Source organism: Chrysemys picta, chromosome 8 (genome assembly GCF_011386835.1).
Source record: "Chrysemys picta bellii isolate R12L10 chromosome 8, ASM1138683v2, whole genome shotgun sequence".
Lineage (NCBI taxonomy): Eukaryota > Metazoa > Chordata > Testudines > Emydidae > Chrysemys > Chrysemys picta.
In genome coordinates, this window is record NC_088798.1 from 34,516,914 (window position 1) to 34,536,712 (window position 19,799).

General features: G+C 40.3%; 1 protein-coding gene and 1 non-coding gene across 2 annotated transcripts; one reads left to right on the forward strand and one right to left on the reverse strand.

Moving 5' to 3' along the window:
• Positions 1-694: 694 nt before the first annotated feature.
• Positions 695-779, forward strand: TRNAR-UCU (transfer RNA arginine (anticodon UCU)). Its single transcript is given in 2 exon segments — positions 695-731; positions 744-779. It is a non-coding gene; the product is annotated as a tRNA-Arg (tRNA).
• Positions 780-2,881: 2,102 nt separating this feature from the next.
• DNTTIP2 (deoxynucleotidyltransferase terminal interacting protein 2) lies at positions 2,882-19,741 on the reverse strand. Its single transcript, XM_005307555.4, has 7 exons — positions 19,484-19,741; positions 15,313-17,081; positions 12,936-13,071; positions 11,753-11,848; positions 10,977-11,141; positions 9,555-9,664; positions 2,882-7,788 (listed from the first exon to the last, which is right to left on the reverse strand). The coding sequence occupies exons 1-7, from the start codon at positions 19,544-19,546 to the stop codon at positions 7,695-7,697; spliced, it is 2,433 nt and encodes an 810-aa protein (XP_005307612.2). The 5' UTR covers positions 19,547-19,741; the 3' UTR covers positions 2,882-7,694.
• Positions 19,742-19,799: the final 58 nt, after the last annotated feature.

Here is a 19,799-nt window from a genome sequence, read left to right on the forward strand (position 1 = left end):
ATTTATGGACATTTATTTAGTGCTCATTGGCTACAGTACCTAACAGGACCCAATCCAACAAACACATATGCATACTTTACTTATGTACATACTTGTAAGATCAGTTCCACAGTATGCTCTAAAAATAATTCTCAATAATAAAGATAATAAATGATTAATAATGAATAATAAACACAATCATGTTTAAAATGAATAAAAACATTAACAAAATAAATGCTTAGTGATAAAAATAACAGCATTACCACGATTCATTAATGTCTGTACAGCACTTTGAATATGTGCTGTGCTATTATCATTGATCTATTTTGTATAATAAATGTATAGTTATAAGCATAAACCTAATGATTTGAAATAAAATATAGAGATTTAATATTATATTTATTAGTATTGATTAAAATATAATTAATCAGCAATAAAATATACTTTAAAATTCTTTTAAAATAACTCTCCTTATTAAAGGTTTTTAAACTAAATACCGGTATGAGAAGCAGCAGTTTAAGAAAGGGCTGTAGGAGTGAGCGTGGTTGTTTGGGGACATGATTCCCCAAAGTAAAGTAAGTAAGTAAAAAAGTAAAAAAGTAAAGTAAAAAAGGGAGGATCCCATCTCTTGCTGCAGACCCATTGTCCCCAATACAGCAGGAAGGAACGCTCTGTATATAGGTTGTATGGCTGATGTGCAAAGAGTCCAACAGGTGGCTCCGTGGCGCAATGGATAGCGCATTGGACTTCTAGAGGATGAAGGGATTCAAAGGTTCCGGGTTCGAGTCCCGGCGGAGTCGCGTTTTTTTTATTTTTTATTATCCTTTTTTAAAATTGATTTAATAAAGTATTTTAATGTTTACTCCTGGCAGCCTTCCCCGCCGCAGCACGGACCGACCGGAGCTGGAAGCTGCCCTAGTTGGGCCCTGCCTTCAGCCCCCAGCGGCCGGACTCGGTGCCTCTGTGAGCAGGCGCTCGGGATACCGGGCTGAGGGGAGGCCGCGCTCGGGCCGCCCCGACGGGGGTGAGTGCGGCCGGGGCGGGTCGGCCCCTGGCCACGGATCCCAGGGCTCTGCTCCCCCGGCCCCGGGGCGGGCTTGGCCCGACATCTAGGTGCCTCTCCCAGGCGCCCGGGGCGTCCTTGAGCTGGGGAGCGAGTCACCCCCCCGGGCCCGCCGCCCGCGTCAGCCCCGCGGGACTCGCCGCCCCTTAGCGCCGCTCGCTCCGGGCAGCGGCTGCAACACCCCCCCCCACACACACACACACAGCAGCTCGGGTACGGGGAGTCCCGGCCCGCCACAGGCCCGGCGAGGGGGCGCACACGGGACACTCAAAGGGGACGGGGGGGGGGGGGGGGGCGCTGACCCGCCTCTGCGCGCCTGGCACGAAGGCGGAACACAGCGCTGAAGCCGGGCACCAGGGGGCCCGAGCTGCTGCTTTCCCCGAGCCGAGCCCCTTTGTAACACAGGAGTCCCCCGGGCGCACTGCACTGGCGAGCCCGCTGCCTGGCACCCAGCCACCCCTCGCGCAGCCCTAAGCACAGGCGGGACAAGGGCAGCAGCACAACGCCCGGGGAACTCAGCTCCGGTCGCTCAAGCCTGATAAATTTACCTGGCCCTGGGGTGAAAGCAGGGACTGGGTAAAGACATCCACGAGCAGGCGCCAGCTCGCAACCAATGGGGCTTTGCATGAGCATGAAGCCTCACTGGAAAGCGTTTATCTCGGGTACATTTCTATTATAACTTAACCTTGCAAAATTCTGCTCACCCCCTTCCTCGGGAAAAATGTGTGGGGTTTTTAGGGATGGCTGGGAGGTGTTTACATGAATAAAAGATCAGGGGTGTTTATGCTGCTAAAGAGATTCTAGTCTGGGGCTGGTAGATTTTCATTCCACTTTTATAAAGCTAGTACTGATGCTGTATATAGACAGTCATCGACTTTACAACCTTCAATTTACAAAGAATAGCAGTTATGCTGTTTCTGAATTGATACCCACATTCAACTTATGACAGCTGGTTTCAACTTTATGATGCTCAGGTCCACAATGGCCTGTATTGCAATTCTGAGTTTTGCATTGTAAGTCGAAATGTCATTTTTCAGGAACCAGTTGTGTCATAAGGCCAAGGATTGCCTGTACTTATAACATCTTCAAGCCAAAGTGCTTTTAAACCTTTGGTTGTAACAGCTGCTGTTACATAATAAATGGTAAACAGCAGGTACATCTCATCCAACATGACCAGTAAGTCTGCAGCAAATATGTGTCTTTCCTTCTGTCTGTTTTCATAGATTCTAAGGCCAGAAGGGCCTATTGTAATCATCCAGTTTGAAATCCTGCATAACATAACCCATAGCACTTCCCCAAAATAATTCCTAGAGCATATGTTTTAGAAAATCATCCCAGCTTCATTCTAAAATTGCAGTTACAGAGAATCCACCATGTTCCAATGGTTAATTACTAGCACTGTCAAAAATGTATGCCTTAGGTCAAACCTGAATTTGTCTAGCTTCAACTTCCAGCCAGGGGTTACGTTATAGCTTTTTTCAAACAGCCACTGCCCCCAATTCCTTATCCATGAACTCATAATTTATCTTTTTATTCTACACTTTTTAAAAAGATCACAGATTTTTTGTCTAGTTTATAGGAAAAAACACTGATCATCTTTCCTCCAACACCACCAGAAATGCAATCTTTAACTGTAGAGCTCATTTTCCTACTAGGTGTGAAAATAAGAACTTCTTGTAAAAATATACTCTCAACTCCTCAAAACAGCATGTATTTGCAAAAAAGCAATCCTGTAGCTGCAATGGCTTTAGTCTGTAGGTACAATCTATCCTAGTGCATGCAAAATATACAAAATAAGTTATTGTTCTCTTTAAAGAAACACTCCATTTGCACTGATCATTTGAGGAAGAAAATTTTCAAATAAGTTTATTTAAAAGTAAGTCAAATTCATCCTTGAGGGCACTGCAATGAAGTTAGTGTTGAATTTAGCCTGTTATGTTTGTTACTGTTTTCCTCTAAAAAATGCACATTCAAAAATGACAGAAGTGATTAAAAAAGCATTTCAATCATCTTTAAACCCAGCAAGAAAGAGGAATCCCTATTTTACCACCACCAATTAAACACTAGCAAAAAATCTTCAAATTTCAAATCCTCTGACTTTTAGTCATGTGCATTAATATAGTCTTTTCCATCTTGCATAATCTCTCCTACAGCTCCATCTCCTCCTCCTGCCAATTGCTTTAATTATAATCATGCCACTTGTCTGTCAGATTTTAAAAACAAAATCAGTAAGGGAGAAGAAGTAGGCCCAACAAACTTACAATAAAACACATGTGGCTACTAACATAAATGCAATACTGGCACAGTATAATGGTCCTCTACCACATAAATGTGGTGGTGACGGAGGCATTTCTTTCAAAGCACGAGACATTAATCCAAGCACCATATTCATAGCAGTGAATTAATTTTTCTGAGACAGTTTCCCTCTTCTTTGCGCCAACTGACTTATGCAGCTTCAAATCTCTTCTCAGAACTCACATTTTGGTTTTGTTTCCACTATTTCTCAGCTCTGACTCTTACCCATTACAAAAAAAGTGAAACAGTATGAGATAGTTTATGGAATCTGTTTTCTATGTAAATGCTTCATTTACCCAACAGATGTATTTCCTTCCCATTGTTTACTGTTTCTCCTCCACCATGCCCCTATCCTTGTACTCACCATGTCTAGATGCTATCATTTATGGAATTTTATCTAATTTACATTGCAGGGACCTTTTCTTATATTATTACAAATCATTTATACAATAATGTTGTGAATGTACACAGTATTTTACAAAGCTAAATAAGCTACCCCCAAAGAGCTTACATTGTAAATGAGTTCAAGAGGGAATAAATTGGATTTTCGAACAAGAAGAAAGGAAGGATTACTTGAAGAGGGGAGTGTGGGCAGATAAGGATAGGGAAAGCTCTCCAGGGATAGGGGGAAAGTATGATAGAAGGCACCCAGCCATTAGGTGCAGAATTTTGGACCAATTGAAAAGCAGAAGGATATGAAAAGCAGGGAGGCCAGAGAGTAGGTTATAGTGATCAAAGAATGATGAACAGCATATGGCCAAAGTCTTTTAGTGGAGAAAGGGTGGATTAAAGAGAAAGTGACAACTTTATGAAATATTCACTACATGGTTAGAAGAGAGTCACATAACATGAAGGATAGAGTGGTGTTCTCTATGGAAAGGAAGAGGAATTAAAGGAAAAGACACATTCCATTTTGGAAAGACCAAGTTGGTGGTCGGAGAGGCAACTAAAAAAAGAGACTGGAGAGTCAGGGAAAGGTCAAGAAAGTAGTTTGAGAAATCAGCTTCCTAAAAGTCGCAATGTCTTAATTTTGTTCACTACAAGTCATTGTAATAGCACCATATTAATAGTACCAAGTTGATCATGGTACCATTGCTGATCTGATTCTTTACGAATAGTTTCATTATATTTTATTATTTGTATTATGGTAGTGCTTGGGAGCCCTTGTCATGGACCAGGACCCCATTGTACTAGGCACTGTACAAATAAAAAACAAAAATTCAGTCCCTGTCCCAGAGAGCTTACAATCTAAGCATAAGACAAGAGACAAAAGATGGATATAGACTGGCAAGGAGTACAAGAAAACAAATCTACTCTTAATATTCATCAGATAATATGCAACAGTCTAGGGACACCTAGGCCATCAGCAAGTGCATACTGTATATAGAAAAAAGAACCACATCACCTGCTGCTCCAAAAATCACAGGTTTCTACCCCCTGAACTAAAGAGGAATCTCTCTTGGCAATAGTAGAGCTTATGTTTTCAGGACAGCCTATAGAAAGCAGTATGATTACAAACAAATATCTGAGCAGGTCATTCCAGTACAGGACAACAAACAAACAAGCTAGTATATTACATACTGTTTACACAAAAAAATGTGGTTTCTCAAAACACACTGTTCTTTTATAAATCTATTTTCGACAGGCTTGTTTTATCTGTGTTGCTTATCAGTGATTTGGCCTTCTGATTGGTTCTGTTTCATATTGTGCCAAATGGAAGCCTATGCATTCTTTAATTAGAACTCAAGAATGCAGCAATGTGCTCATGTTTTAATTCTAAATGTAAACAGTTTCTAACATTTTCTTAGTATCTTACCTTTTATATCAGTCTTGTATAAATAGTGCAGGGATATTATGCCTCAATAATAATGTTAGCATAGTCAATAAGTTAGCTTTTAATTTAAGATACCACATCTTCCTCTTATTTTAAAATGTCACAAACTCTTTGCACAAAAAATATATTCTAATTAAAATAATTTTAAAATAGCTACAAAAATTCTGTATAATTGTATACAAGTTCATATGACCATTGTTCATAATACTCTTAAACACTTGAAAACATTTCTTATTCCAATTTTGTTCTTTCCTGTTTGTCCAATATTGATATTCTTCTGCTTCCACATTTCTTACAGAGCACAAGAGAGCACAGTTCTCATTTTATTTCCTTGTTCTTGTATTATCATCAATGATGTATGCACAGGTCTGATACACAAATATAGGAATGACGATAGAACAGAAACTACATCTCAGCCAAGATTTGCAGAAGGGATGGGTATCTGTATGTCCCCAACTTGACACTTTAGCTCAGCAGTTTCAAAATGCGAAGCCTCTATAAGTAGTTGAGTTGGGCACCCAAAATCTGTAATTGTTTTTGAAAATCTTGGTCCTAGCCTGTCTCCAATAGTGACTAATGCTGGATTGCTTTAGAAAAAAACAAATGCAAGACAGAGAGGCATGGGGGAATTTCTTCCTAACTTCAGTTGGTAATCACTGTATGGCTTGAGCCATGAGGGCTGACAGCTCTTCTAAGTCTATCCTAGCTGCTCAGAGCTGAGAACATTTTCAGACACAAATGTCCAATCTCTTAATAAAAATTTTTTACTACACTATTTAAATCAAATTTCCTTTTGTCGGAAGCTATAAAATAGGACCATGAAGGCTATCTCTCCTCAGTTTTTCTTTTCCTTTCCTCTCCTGGACAGTCGACCCCATACAATCCCACTATTGTTGAATAATAATTTCCAATTACCAATAATTTCCTATAATCAACTTCTGTTCTACCATTAAGTTTTCTGTATTATTCTCTATCCTAACATTAGTAATTAATTTAATGAACTCTATTAGCTGCAACAGCAGTACAAAAATACTGTAGGGTCATTCAAAAGACAGCTTAAACTTTTACTGAAAATACACATGATTATGCAAGGTGATGGACTGACTGGTCTGGGAACTGAGGTGCATGGCACCTAGAGAATCTGCAGGGGCAGTGCAAGCTTCCCACATCTGTGTACCAGTTTCCCTCAATCTTGATTTGGAGGGACTATCACTAGGGTTGAAAAGAGTTCTGTTTCCTCATCCATTCAGTTCTTAGCTTTTCGGCAAAAACTGCCAACAAGAATAGCAATTACCATAATACCAGTTGTGGTAGTCTGTGTATACTAGAAAACTGACTGACCCCATGAAGTCATTTCATATCAATGGCAAAACAGACAAGTGGTAAAAATACATAACCCTCAACAAAAAAAGAGTGGATTTTAAAAAGATAGGTATGTAGAATCTAGAGGATAATCTGCACCATGCTATGTTCAGTCTTCAGATGTGGAACACTCCACCACCAGAGATCAAGCTGAACAAGAATAATTACTTTTAAAATAGCATGCAAGAACCATATCCATGCACAAGTCATTTCTCATTAACCGCTGCTAAAGAATAGCCCAGCACGTCCTCTTACTGAGGCAACGGATAAGGAACAACTAACTTAATTAAGCAGTGTAACAAGGGAAAGATGAAATGTAAGCTCCTTTCAATAGAAAATGTGCTTCATAAATTATGTAAATAGAGGCTAGACTCTACAGAGACAAAGAAGTAGACAAAAGTGATGATGCCTTAGATTTGGCACTATCCCTTGAAATTTATATTTTTACCTTTTAAGTTAACATTAAATTAGACCAATATAGTACATGAACATCCACTTCAAGATAACTCTGACAAAGCCTCCTGAAATCTGTTAAAACTCATCTCCATTTGTGGACATCTTATTTTTCCTGTACAGCACATAATAAAATGTTATTTTTACAGTCCAGGTGTAAGTTTATGATTTTGAAGTATCATTGTTCAGTAAATCTGAATCGCTGCTCAATGAGATTTTAAAAAAATCACTGATTACTGTAGGTTGAATACCTGTGTTTTTATAAACTCCTTCAGTAACTAGGAGTCTTTAGTGACAAGTGCCTGCAGGTTTTCCAGTTTCTCACAAAACTAAAAAAAACGAGGATTGCAGTTTTTAACAAAGGTTTTTCCATTAAAATACAATCTTTTTTTTTTTAATCTCAGCTCTTTCACATGACCATTTCCCTCAACTATTTATTTGTACAGGATGTCTGTTTTTGCCTTTTTCTATGAAGAATGAATCATGCTGTCTCTGTTGCATGTCTATACCAGTCCACAGAACAAATTCCCATTGCAAGTCTCCTCCTCCCCGGTCAAAATACTACTGCTAAAACAGGGCCAGCCCTGTCCTAACTCAGTCAGTATGACAGCTTCAATCTTAAACCACTCACCAAAATGTTCTGTAAACAATTTTATAATTAAAAACAACAACAAAAAAAGAGTTTCATCTTGTTATTTTCTCCTAGTCTTATTTGTGAAATTTCTTCTTCTTCCGATTCTTCTTGCCTGCTGCAAGAGCTGCCTTTTCAGTCATGATCTCCTGGTACTTCCTTTTATTGTATCTGAACAACAACAACAAAAATCAATTTACTTTTATTAAATAGGTCAAATCACAAAGTAAAAGATGAGTGTGACCTACAAAAATCTTAGATACAAAAATACATATTTTGCCAGAGTAAGTTGTGTCTTGTGTTTTCTGTTTCAAACTTCTTTAGTTTGATAAGTATATGACTAGTAAAGGAGAAGTGATGCTGGTAGTGCTGATGCAATAGGCAAATATTTGGAATCTTTTTTGAAATACTGCTGGTAGAATTATCACCACCAAAAACTTAGGGGAAAAGGACTGCTGCATCACACAACATAAATGAAGCATTTTAGTCTATTTACAGGCAAGCTCCTCTGAGGAAAAAAGCAATAATTAAGTGAAATGCAAATTTTAAAAAAAACCCAAGCATTTTGCATCAGCAGCTCTTACCTGTAGCAATGGATTTTTACATCATGCACACAATTAGACTTCTAACACGTTTTATGGCTTGCTAAAGACTGTCTCTTTGTTAACGATGACCAGGCTCAGCAAGAGCTGTGATGCCAATACCACTAATGTTGTCAGCAGTTTATGTTGAATGTTATGTTAACCTCTCAGTGTACTCTTTGATATTAACAATCAGTCTTATATCGAAGATTTGCGAGAAGACTAAGATTAATATTAAATAATACATAGAACACACATAGTGAAGACAGGCTAACTTTAGCTGTTTTCCCAGGGCAGATTCTCCTGTTCCTGCATCAATTAGCAGCGTGAACAATGTCAACATTTTAGTGCTTGCTGAGGCTGCTGCTTGCCAATAGGAAACTTGACAAATAGTTGTAACACCCAAGTGCTTTATTCAGTTACTTTATTAATTACTCACAAATGCTAAAATTGTCTGGTTTTGTGAGCAATTCATCTTTAAACATTGCTTTTAATAAATATTTTTGAATTAATCAGTGCCTATGAAAGAGTACTAGCTAAAGCTAATCATACTGGTAGGAAATAGCTATTGAAGTTTCCATACCCTACGCTGCCAATACATTTAAAATCCTGACCTGCAATCAACTCCTGGTATCCCAACCCTGGTTCTCTTCATTTATATGAAAATGATGAGAAACTGCAACAGGGTATCATGTTAACAGACCAATATGCAAAATGGTTTAGGTTTGCTAATCCACCCCAAGAATTATAGATGATCAAATATTAACTCATTAAATCATTCTTTAAAAAAAATTTCAGAGAAATTTGATTATCACGAAGGTGCCAGACTGACAACCCTGTAAACTAAAATCCCATCTATATGCATAGTTACAGCACAGGTAGCAGCAGAGCAGGTTCACTTTCATTTCCCCATCAACATGCCTGAATCCTATTCTGCAAAAGTCACTTCCAGAAAAGAGGAGATAGATCAGGCCCAGTTCAATAGGCTCTCTGGCAAGACTGCCACTTGTGTTGACTTCTGTCTCCATTATGGAACTAAACCGAGACCACCAACTCACTTCCTATAGTCCATTAGATAACTGATAACTTTTATATAGCGCATACTGCTTCCAATATACCCATCTAATTCAGTAAAGCATGAATTGATCTACTCCTGTTACTCTGATCTCTGGAATGGAAGTGTCTTGTGGTGGCACTAAGCTGGCTCTAATTTTTTTTTTTTTTTAAATACAAGAAGTAATTCAAGTTAACTGAAAGGAAAAAATAAGTTACTCTAATCAAAATTGTAATACATTTCTGTCTCATATGGATCATACTGGTAGTATTATAGTTATAAAGCAGCTTATTTTAAAATACCTCCTAAACTCAGAATCTGCAAGCAGCTCTTCAACAATGGTTCTCTTCCTTTGTTTCTTGGGGATTCGAGCATGGTAAAAGTCTATCGGAGTGTCAACCACAGTCCCAACCTGGGAAAAGAAAATTTAAAATGAGCCTTCCTGCAACATAATACCAGGGTTTTTGTTTGTTTTTAATGACAAGTCCCGGGTGTTTGAGGAGAAAAATGGGAGGAATCATGAGAAGCTGTAATGCAAAGTGCCAAAAGAAACAAGCAGTGTTTTGTATGCATAATCACCATTTTTCCTCTCACATTTAATCCAAAGAACAGCATGTGAAAACAGTGCAGTTCTGAACATAGGGACTGCTGCACCAGTCCTTACCATGGTAATCACAACCTAGCTCTCGAAATGTATATAGGATTATATTTTTGTATACTTGAGAGAAGGCAATTAAATCTTTCACAGGTCTTGTCCTTTATCACTACAAAGTTATTGCTCAGCAATTACTATTACCTTTTAACCCAGTACAGGATTTAAGGGCCCTACCGTGAAAAATGTTGAACCCACTTCAACTCCCATTGATTCATGGCTGACACTTCTCTGAGTTGGTTTGGTCACTATGGGGGATAAGGGAGGCCCATGGAGCATGTATTTCCTAGTGTGGTAAAATGTGTATCTTCATCTTAATTAAATAGAATGCCACCAGATACTATCGTGACAGGAAACTTACAATATCATATAACAATGCTCAGCCTTGAAAGCAAGCCACCAATGTTTTGAGAAAAATGAATATTTGTAAATGTGTGCTGAATATGCCAAATAGAGGCAGAAAAGGACTAAAAAAACTAAACTAAAAATATAAAGAACAATTCCAGATTTCCTGCAAGTTGCACCAGTTTCCAATTACTGTCAAACCACAAAATACATTAAGCTGCAATAGCTACAGTAGCAGGAATTTCAGTGGATCAATGGCGCCAGTCCACAAAAGAGAATCTTGACTAATAAGAGAACTGATTATTATTACTATTATAGACTTGTAAAAAAGACTGATATAGTAGAGGAGACCTGCAAAATCTGAAAGGTTAGATACAAATTTATTACCATTGTGTGGCGTGAAAACAGATTTTGAAAACAAAAGGATGTATTTCCACCCTGTGACATCAGTTATAAGTCAGCAAGCAAAAAAAACAACACGGGCATATATAGAAGTACATATATAAGGCTAAATAGTTGGTTGCAACAAAATCCCACTTGTAAACTGTAATCAAGTTAAAAAATTGTAAGTAAATGAAAAACAGCATAATTTTATAGTCTATGCATCTAATTGTAAAAGTGAGTTCAGACAAATGGACGTCTAAAAATAACTAGACAGGAAATAAGCATAACTGTTCTGGACTAGAAAAGTAGTAATAGGATCTCTTTATTTTTCCTGGTTCCTCACCTGAAAGTATTTGGGCAGACCATCTCTATCATTCTTCTTGTAAAAACGTTTGGGGTCCATGGAAGCCCTCATCTTCAGAGCCTTTAGATCATTTTTCAATTCATTTGTCATTTCTGGAGCTTTCATACCAAACCAGCCATCACCTGTTGTTTTCTCTCGCTCTGCCTATGACACAATATAAAGAACAATAAAACTGCACTGAAGAGCTTTAGTGGTGGAGAGGAAGGAAAAAGCAAAGGATTGCTGCATTTAAAATAAAAGTTCATATTATTTAAGAGTATATTTCAGAGAACTTTACAGTCTGATTTTACAGATCAGCATTAATTAACCTTAGCAACTGGTGCCTCCCAAGGACCTGATCTCTGTTTCCCAAACATTCTGAAGAACAAAACAAACTATGCAGACGTCACCAGGTAAGCAAAGATATTCTTATAAAAATATAGAGAAACAAGATGACAAGGAAGCCCCAAACCTTTTCAAAACATGGCAATTTAATCAACTCTGCAACTGGGACAAGGATTCTCCTCAGGCCAGGCAGTGGGACCAGCATTTGCCCTTTCAGTCTTTGTTCTAGTCTCAACATTTCCAGAAGGCTGAATCTCAAATTACTGTTCAATGCTGATATGAATTTGCAGTTCATAAATCAATATACTTAAGAGGGCTATGCATGCATGCCACCTCTACATTTTCATATAACAGAGATTAAAAGCAGGCTTATTCTGGTTTAGAAGTGCCAGATGTTACCATGCTGTAACAGTCAGAGGCTATCCACTTACCTTGCGCTGTTTCTTTATCTGATGGATTGACTCCCTGAATGGTGGAACACAGTCCTTTTTTTCAAAATCTGGAGTTATTATACTCTTCTTCAAGAGCTAGAAGATATCATTAAGTTATTGTTTAAATCATGCTACTGATGAGACTGATCTGAATTGTATTACACATTTGGTTACACAAATAAGATAGCAGAGAAATGATAGGGAATCATAAGTAAGCATCATCTCAATAAAATGGTTGCTAAGTGAGACAAGCCTCCCCGCCCCATGATGGAGGAAGTGGGAGTTCTTAATACCAAAGAGCACAGGGCTGGCCAGCTACAAAGTGCAGCAGGCTGGCACTGGAAGAAGTGAGCTAGCAGACCCTGCTGGCAGAGTAAATGAGCCCATTAGGGATGGGATTGTCTAAGAAAATAACTTTGCTGGAAAGCAACGCATGCCTGTCACCCACTGACAGTCAGCCTAAAACCCCATCCCAAACAGGTATGGAGGGGTCAAATGTCCCTTTAACTCAGCAGTTCTCATATTAAGCATTGTGAGCAGACCTAATTTTGCTGTGCTGTTTTGCACCAAGTTTTAGTTCCTGCTGAGGGTGTAACTATCTGAGGGCACAGTATCAGACTCAATCTCATTCACAACTGACAGCATGGGAATTATTATCTAGGACTGCAATGATGCAGTGTAGCAGAAACTCAATTCATGAAATATAATCTCTAGATAAATATCTGGCATGTATTTGAGTGGACTGGACTTCTTCCTATTCTGTAGGATAATCCCCAGTATTTACAATGCACTGAGGGATCTATATAGACTCTTACATGCCATATACATTTAATTCCTATCATAAAAACAAATTTAAATACACCTCTACCTCGATATAACGCTGTCCTCCGGAGCCAAAAAATCTTACCGCGTTATAGGTGAAACCGCGTTATATTGAACTTGCTTTCATCCGCCGGAGTGCGCAGCCCCGCCCCACCCGGAGCACTGCTTTACCGCGTTATAGCCGAATTCGTATTATATCGGGGTAGAGGTGTAAATGCTTTCACCATACAGAATTTCTCTTTCCTCCAAACTCTATTAGCAAGGCTTTTCTTTTTAAATAAATGTCACAATTGGATTCATTTTAGCATCTTTGAATCCCAAACATCTGTGTAAAATTATAACCATAGAGTCTTCACATTACCTCTTCTTTCTTTTCCCCCTTTAACTGTTTAATTGCACTTGAGCCAGCTTTTTGTTTTCCTGCATCAAAGCTAATATATAAGCCTCCAAGCCTCTTGATATTTAGACCAGGATCTATGCTGCTTGATAGATGTAAACTGAAAGAGAAATGGCTAGTTAATCATTACAGTAATATTAACAAGTTTATAGTGATCTTCCAGTGTGCCCTCTGAAGAAAGGCAGGATTCAGAGAAAATGTCTTATCCTTCTCCTCTGTACTCCTGGTGCATATCAGACAGCTGTCATAAAGGGGTTTCTAGATTGCAATGCTCAAAGGAAATGGGGTTACACAACTAACAGTGGAAGTGGAAATACAGATAGGTATAGCAAATCATACTGTACTTCCACTTGGCATAAAGCATAACATTTATTAATAAAAGTTTGTTGGAGAGAACTACAGGGGAATCACTTCCACAAAGCCTCCCCTGACTTGTTTGGTGCATCCCTATCTTGGGCATTCCTATCTTATGTGAGATTATGTAGACTATGTTATCAAAATATTCCCTTTCAATGTTTTTTGACTCGAAATGAAAAATTCAAGGTCACTGCCTATCTTTTATACATTTTGTAATTTGTTAACAAGGAATCCAAACAGAAGAGCAAGAAGCAACAACAAGTAAAAGCAGAAGAACAAGTTGGAGGTAGAAACATATTGGATTCTTAAACACTAGTGTTTGTATGTTTGCTACCATCAGACATACACTGAGACTTGTAATGCCCTTGCCTGTATTCCTAATAATATAAAGTATTATTAGAAACTACATTTTGAAAATGTAATACACATTGCACCATTTGTCCCCTTACTGCATTCTGGCAATACAATTAACTAATTCATAAAATCTGTTTGATGGTCAATTTGAGAGGCATGTTTTCTGTTGAAAAGATTTAATGCAAGCTATAAAATGTTAAGAAAACAGTGAACTGTGTGTATGCAATTAACACAACAAACACAGGCTAGTAAGTTTCAGTCTAGCCTAAATCTGCAAAGTTTGGGTTGCAAACACTGCAGGGAGATGTGTAAACTAAACAAACATTTTCACTTTAATTATAAAATATTAAAAGTGTTTTACTACTGGGTTTTGTGAAATTTTGGGTGCTTAAACAAACAAGACACCCTAAATTTAGTCAGGGAGCTTTAAAAGTCTCATTATATTTATTAATATAAAATTCAGGGACAGTTAAATCTCTCTACTTAGGGCAAGTGTAAAACTAGGCTACTCACGCTTACCTTTGCAAAGGTTTTTGCAATCTACAAATGAAAGCATTGTCTATGCAAAGCAGGGTTTTTTAATATATGGTAACCAAGGAAGAGGTTTAATGACTTGGCCCCGGCACACTATGGCAAATTAGTTAGGCTTTGATATGGAACCACCTGGGTTCTAGGCTCAGGTCTGGTGCTTAATATGCTTTATTTTAAAGCAATTTTTATAAATGCTTGGAATGATAAAAGGCTGTGATCTGTTTGCATGTGTTGCTAACTTAGCAAAATAGCGAACTATTTCATCAAATGAACTGAAATAGGCAGGGTTCACAAATACCCATTATTAGCTTGGACAGTGCCCATGCGTTCCTGTTCCGCCCTTTCATTTAAGTTTTAAAAACCTTTGTCTTTATTTACCTACCTTAAAGAAAAAACAAGGAATGATGTTTGTTTTTTCAACTTCCCAGTTTTTTATGCTTTATTTCAAAAACTACTTAAGATGATTAAATGACAGTGTTTTCAGTACTAAGAATGTTGCACTCCATCTAAAGAGTGCTGTAATTCACGGGAACACAAACTATGAATTATGAGATTCAGCCAACAAAAATAGGTATTGGAGTGGGTGGGGAGAGCCACTCCTGTGGTGAGAAAAGGTACCACTACAGAATGGAAGGAAAGAGCCTCAGGTGGTGATAAAAAGATTAAAAAAAAAAAAAAAAAAACCAACCAACTGGCATCAGCTGGACAAGGGAAACACCACTAAAGGGTCCTTAAAGGACAGTCACATTGGTGGAACCTCTGCATGTCACAGACCTGTGTCTGGATATAGGCATAACAGAAAGACTGGTTGGGGATGGTTTGAGCATTGGCCTGCTAAACCCAGGGTTGTGAGTTCAATCCTTGAGGGGGCCACTTAGGGATCTGGGGCAAAATCAGTACTTGGTCCTGCTAGTGAAGGCAGGGGGCTGGATTCAATGACCTTTTGGGGTCTCTTCCAGTTCTAGGAGATAGGTAATTGTGGAGCTATAATTCCACTTTAGAGTTCAAGAAACTCCAGTTTCACACATTGATTATATCATCACAAGAACTCCCTCGCTATTTGACTAACAATATGCCTGTTATCTGTAAAAACACTTACATATTAGGCTTTTTATTTTTCAATAAATATGCATCTTCATCTTCATCTACGAACTCCTCCTCATTATCTTCCAGATCTGAGGACTCCTCATCTCTTTCACGTTCTTCATCCTTACTTTCTGCATCACTCCTTCTTTCTTCATCCTTACTTTCTGCATTGCTCCTTCTATCTTCCTGTTCTAGGTAATACTTCTTGTTGCCGCCCAAATCAGGTTCTGTGTCAATTACAAACAGTTCTCCATGCGATGAATCATTTTCTAAAGATTTGTCCAAGGATAACTTTTTATTTCTGGTCTCTGCACAATACAGATTTTCTCCTACATCACCCACTTCTTCCACATCGCTGTTTTCAGTTTCATCACTCTCATCACTGCTCAGGAGCAACACAGCAGATATCTTTTTATTACATGATCTTTTGGTTACACGTGGGGAGGATTTAGTAACTAGTTCTGCTTGACCTTCACTATTGTCTACATTGATATCAGACATTTTGCAGTCACCATCACTGTCATCACCAATTGGTGATAGGTGTATGCCCTTTTGCGGGCTGGTGGTTGTGCTACTTGGTTTGTCTGCCACCATTAATTCATCTGCATGGGTGAGAGATCTCTGTGTAGCCTCCCCAATATCTGCTTTTTGGTATTCTGGAATTATATTTCTTTTTCTTGGTGTTGTCTGCCTTTGGGACTTAAATGATTCATCAAGGCTCTCAAGAGAAGCACTTTTCAACTTTGATTCTTGTCCAGTTATGTGTCTCTCCTTTTCTAACATTTCCTCTGATTTATCTACAATTTCAAAGTGTCTCTCCTTTATTGTTTCTTTTTTAGGAGATGCTATGGTACAACTTTTTCCTGTTTCTTTAGGACTGCTGGGTGTTGAATCAATTAAAACTTGTTTTGGGTCATCACTTGGATTTGTACTGTCAGATTCAGTCTGGCATTGGGTCTTGCAGGGACTGGGTTGTTTATTACTCTGAGTGACGTATTTATTAGGTGAAAGAGAGGAAGTTTGCTCTGTATCAGAATCAGATTTTGTGACATGTTCAAAGTCAGATATGACTACTGGCTGGGATTTAATTCTGTCCTCAGTTAACTTCTCATCTTCCAGCACAACTTCACTAACTTTTTTCTCAGTTTGTCTAATGGTTTCTGCTTGCGATTTCATTAGCATACTCCTAGTTATTCTTTTGGTAGTTACAGATGGCTCCACACAAAGACCCGAGCACCATGACTCTGCATCAGAAACCTCTTCAGCTTGGGCTTCACAAATTGGATCTGGGTGGAGTTTAGCTTTGCATTTCCTGCTTCTCGTAGTTCTTGTAGCACTAGCTGTACAGCCGCCAGATACAGTTGAAGAACATGACTCAGCTTCAGAGACATCTTCATCTTGAGATTTACTTAATTCACTCAGAAGAGCTGCCTTGCTAGACCTATTTTTGGCTGGTGAATCTGGTTGATAAGGAATTGTGATTTGTCTTCTCCTTGTTATCCTTATAAATAAAGGTGTCTCATGTTCGGACACGGCAGAGTAATTTGATTCTGCTTCATCTCCATCAGCCTGTGGCTCAGCACTTGATTTTGTTGAATGCACATTGCTGTCTCTATTCTTAGTTGTTTGTGCCTCAGAGGGATCACCAAGATCTGATTTTGTTTCAGCATCTTCCAACCCCTCATCCTGAGATTCATGAATGACTTCTGGCTGAGAGTTTCCTTTAGTTCTTCTCCTGGACATCTTCGCAGAAACAGGAGTACTAATTTCAGCAGATGCCAGCTACAGAAAAAAAAAAAAAAAAAGATTAACAACAAACAAGACATTTCCACAGAAAATTACACCTTTAAAAGAGTCATATGAGTAATTCTGGCCTCAAATTCACAAGCATTTTGACTTTTTAAATAACTGTCTAGAGAAAGTTAACCTGATGATATACATTTTGCATTATGCAACGCTTAGTACCACAACTAAGCGTTGGTGAAGAAGCTCCATTATTCATCACTCATTTGCCTACCTATGCCTTTTGCAAACTAGCATCAGACTTTGCTTCCTCCTAGCAGAATCCTACTTCCTGAGATGTGTGCTGTTGGAGGCCTCATACATATGCTTTTATGTCCAGCAACTGATTCCTAGGTTGTTGTTTTTCTGCTTTATACCTCTACACAGTCCTTTATTAAATCTGTCAAAGTTAATTGTGATTTATTTATGTAACTGGACAGCTGAGAATGGCCTTAGTTCCAGCAATCTCCAGCTGCCAGAACAGCCTTATGGGCTGTCCTCTAGAACCACAAAGGTGGTATAAATCACTGTGAAGACACCAGATCCCACACCAACTGGAATTCTATCAGACCCAAGAATCAAGCTATCCTCTGGGCAAGCAACAACAACAACAAAAAACAAAACAAAAACAAAACCACACCACACCCAAAAAACACAAACTAAACCAAATGCTCTGAATCTAGTTCAATCTGGGTTTGGCAGGCTGCCATAGGAAGCAGATTCCAAAGATGGAATTCCTTAACTCAGACAGCCATCCCTAGCTGCTGCCTGTTTAAGCCTAGGAACTGATCGCAAGAGCATCACAGGGGATTGTAATTCCCACAATAAGGTACAGAGTCAACCTTTCAAAGAGCTTTGCCCCAGACCATTCATGGCTACACAGATTACCAACACCGTGAACTGGTACTAATAAATAAAAGTCAGTACAAAGACTTGGGTTCAAACATTATGTATTCATTGAAGCTTGTTCCACAGCAGGCAAATGCATTCTGCAATAGCAGGAACCTTCTGGCAGACAAAATATACTATGTTAAGGAGGCTACACTATCTAGAGTAGTCCTAAACCAGTGGTCCCCAACGCGGTGCCCGTGGGTGCCCACCGGGGCATTTATGTGCGCCCGCCTAATGCCCAGCAGGGGAGAGAAACCCGGCCCCGCACCTGACGGGGACAGAGAACTCAGGCTGCGGGCGCAGTGTTCTCTGTTCCTGGCAGGCGCGGGGCCCGCCTAGTGCCCAGCAGGGGAGAGAAGCTGGGGACTCCCGCCTGTTGGGGACAGAGTACTCCGGGGCTGCGGGGCCGGTGTTCTCTGTCCTCATGGCTTCTCTCTAGCTTCTCTCTTCATTCATATATTATGTAATATTAAATATGATGTTTTCCATATTATTTAATGTACAAATACAAAATAAGCCTTGAAAAATTGTTGGCGCCCGCTACACTCTTCTGAAAACATGAATGTGCTACTGGCCACAAAAAGGTTGGGGGACCACTATCCTAAACCTTCCTAACCCAATGGTATCTATGCAACGATGCTTCAGCAGTCTAGCCTTGCAGTGCGAAGGCATGGATGACTGCTGCAAAGTCTGTATCGCATAGAAATACTTAAAATCTCCTGGCTAGCACTAGATGATGAAAGGCACCGCAAGCCACTGCTGATATCTAAAAATTGATAATGAATCTAACAGAATTCGCCAGGCTCCGATTCCCATTTGTCAACACACAGCCATTTTATTCTGAACAGCATGTGTCATACAGAGTGTATCCCAAAAGTCCCCCAATCAGTTAAATAGACAAAGAGTGAGAAAGCCATGACAGAAGAAAGAAATGCAGAAGTGTGTCCAATTGTTTAAAACCCCCTCAGGTCCAGGGAGCCTTTCAACTGTTCCCTACCATAGTTTGGAGCTACAACTAATACACAATACTTCACTTTCAAGCCGGTGGCGGCAGGCAATCGAACCGCTGGAGAAGGGGGCCAGCCCGCCTCAGCAACGCAGGCAGGAGAGCACCCACCACCACCAGCATCTGCGGGGAAAACCAAGGGCCGGGGAGGGGGACACAGCACGGGCGGCTGCCACCCACCGGGACCACCCCAAGACGCCAGCGGGCCATTCAGGCCCCCGTCAATCATTTCCAACAGGCCCATCAGCGGGGTATCTGGGCTGGGGTCACCCTCCGGGGGAGCGGTCAGGCGGAGCACCACTACCCGGCCCTGTGGCACAGCCCGCACCTCACCGCAGGCCCCCGGGGGCTCCAGGCCGTTCACCCGGGGTCGAGCTCTGGCCCTCTTAGGCAGAACGAGGGGAGTCGCTCGGCAGCCTCCGCCCGAGCCCGGCCCGCGGTGCGCACAGACCAGCCGGGCCCTGGCACGGGGCTTGCGGGCGCCTCCCGCTTCCTTCCTACCTACCTCTGCCGCAGCCGGGGCAGCGGGCTCCGGCCCGCGCCGCGCAGCTCGCCGCGTGGCCACCATCTTCCCCCGCGTGCCGGAGTGTGCGCAGCGCCGCGCCCACCCGCCTCTTCCGGCCCCGGCCGCCGCGGAAAGAGCTCCGGCGGGACACAGCCGCCGCCGCGCAATGTGCTACTGGTAGCAGTTACTGATAAAAGTGCTGCCTGACGTAGCAAATGCCCACAGGTAGCAGTTTCTTGCACTACAATATGTAGGGTTACTATAAAAAAAAAAAACCCAAAAAAACAAAAAGAGGACACTCCAGGGGCCCCAACCC

Excerpts from the sequence above, each read along its gene's own strand:
- DNTTIP2 (XM_005307555.4), bottom strand. The coding sequence starts at position 19,546 with ATGGTGGCCACGCGGCGAGCTGCGCGGCGCGGGCCGGAGCCCGCTGCC. Across the intron at positions 13,072-15,312 it reads AAAAATAAAAAGCCTAATAT|TTTACATCTATCAAGCAGCA; the intron begins GTAAGTGTTTTT and ends TTTCTCTTTCAG. Across the intron at positions 11,849-12,935 it reads AGGGGGAAAAGAAAGAAGAG|CTCTTGAAGAAGAGTATAAT; the intron begins GTAATGTGAAGA and ends GATATCTTCTAG.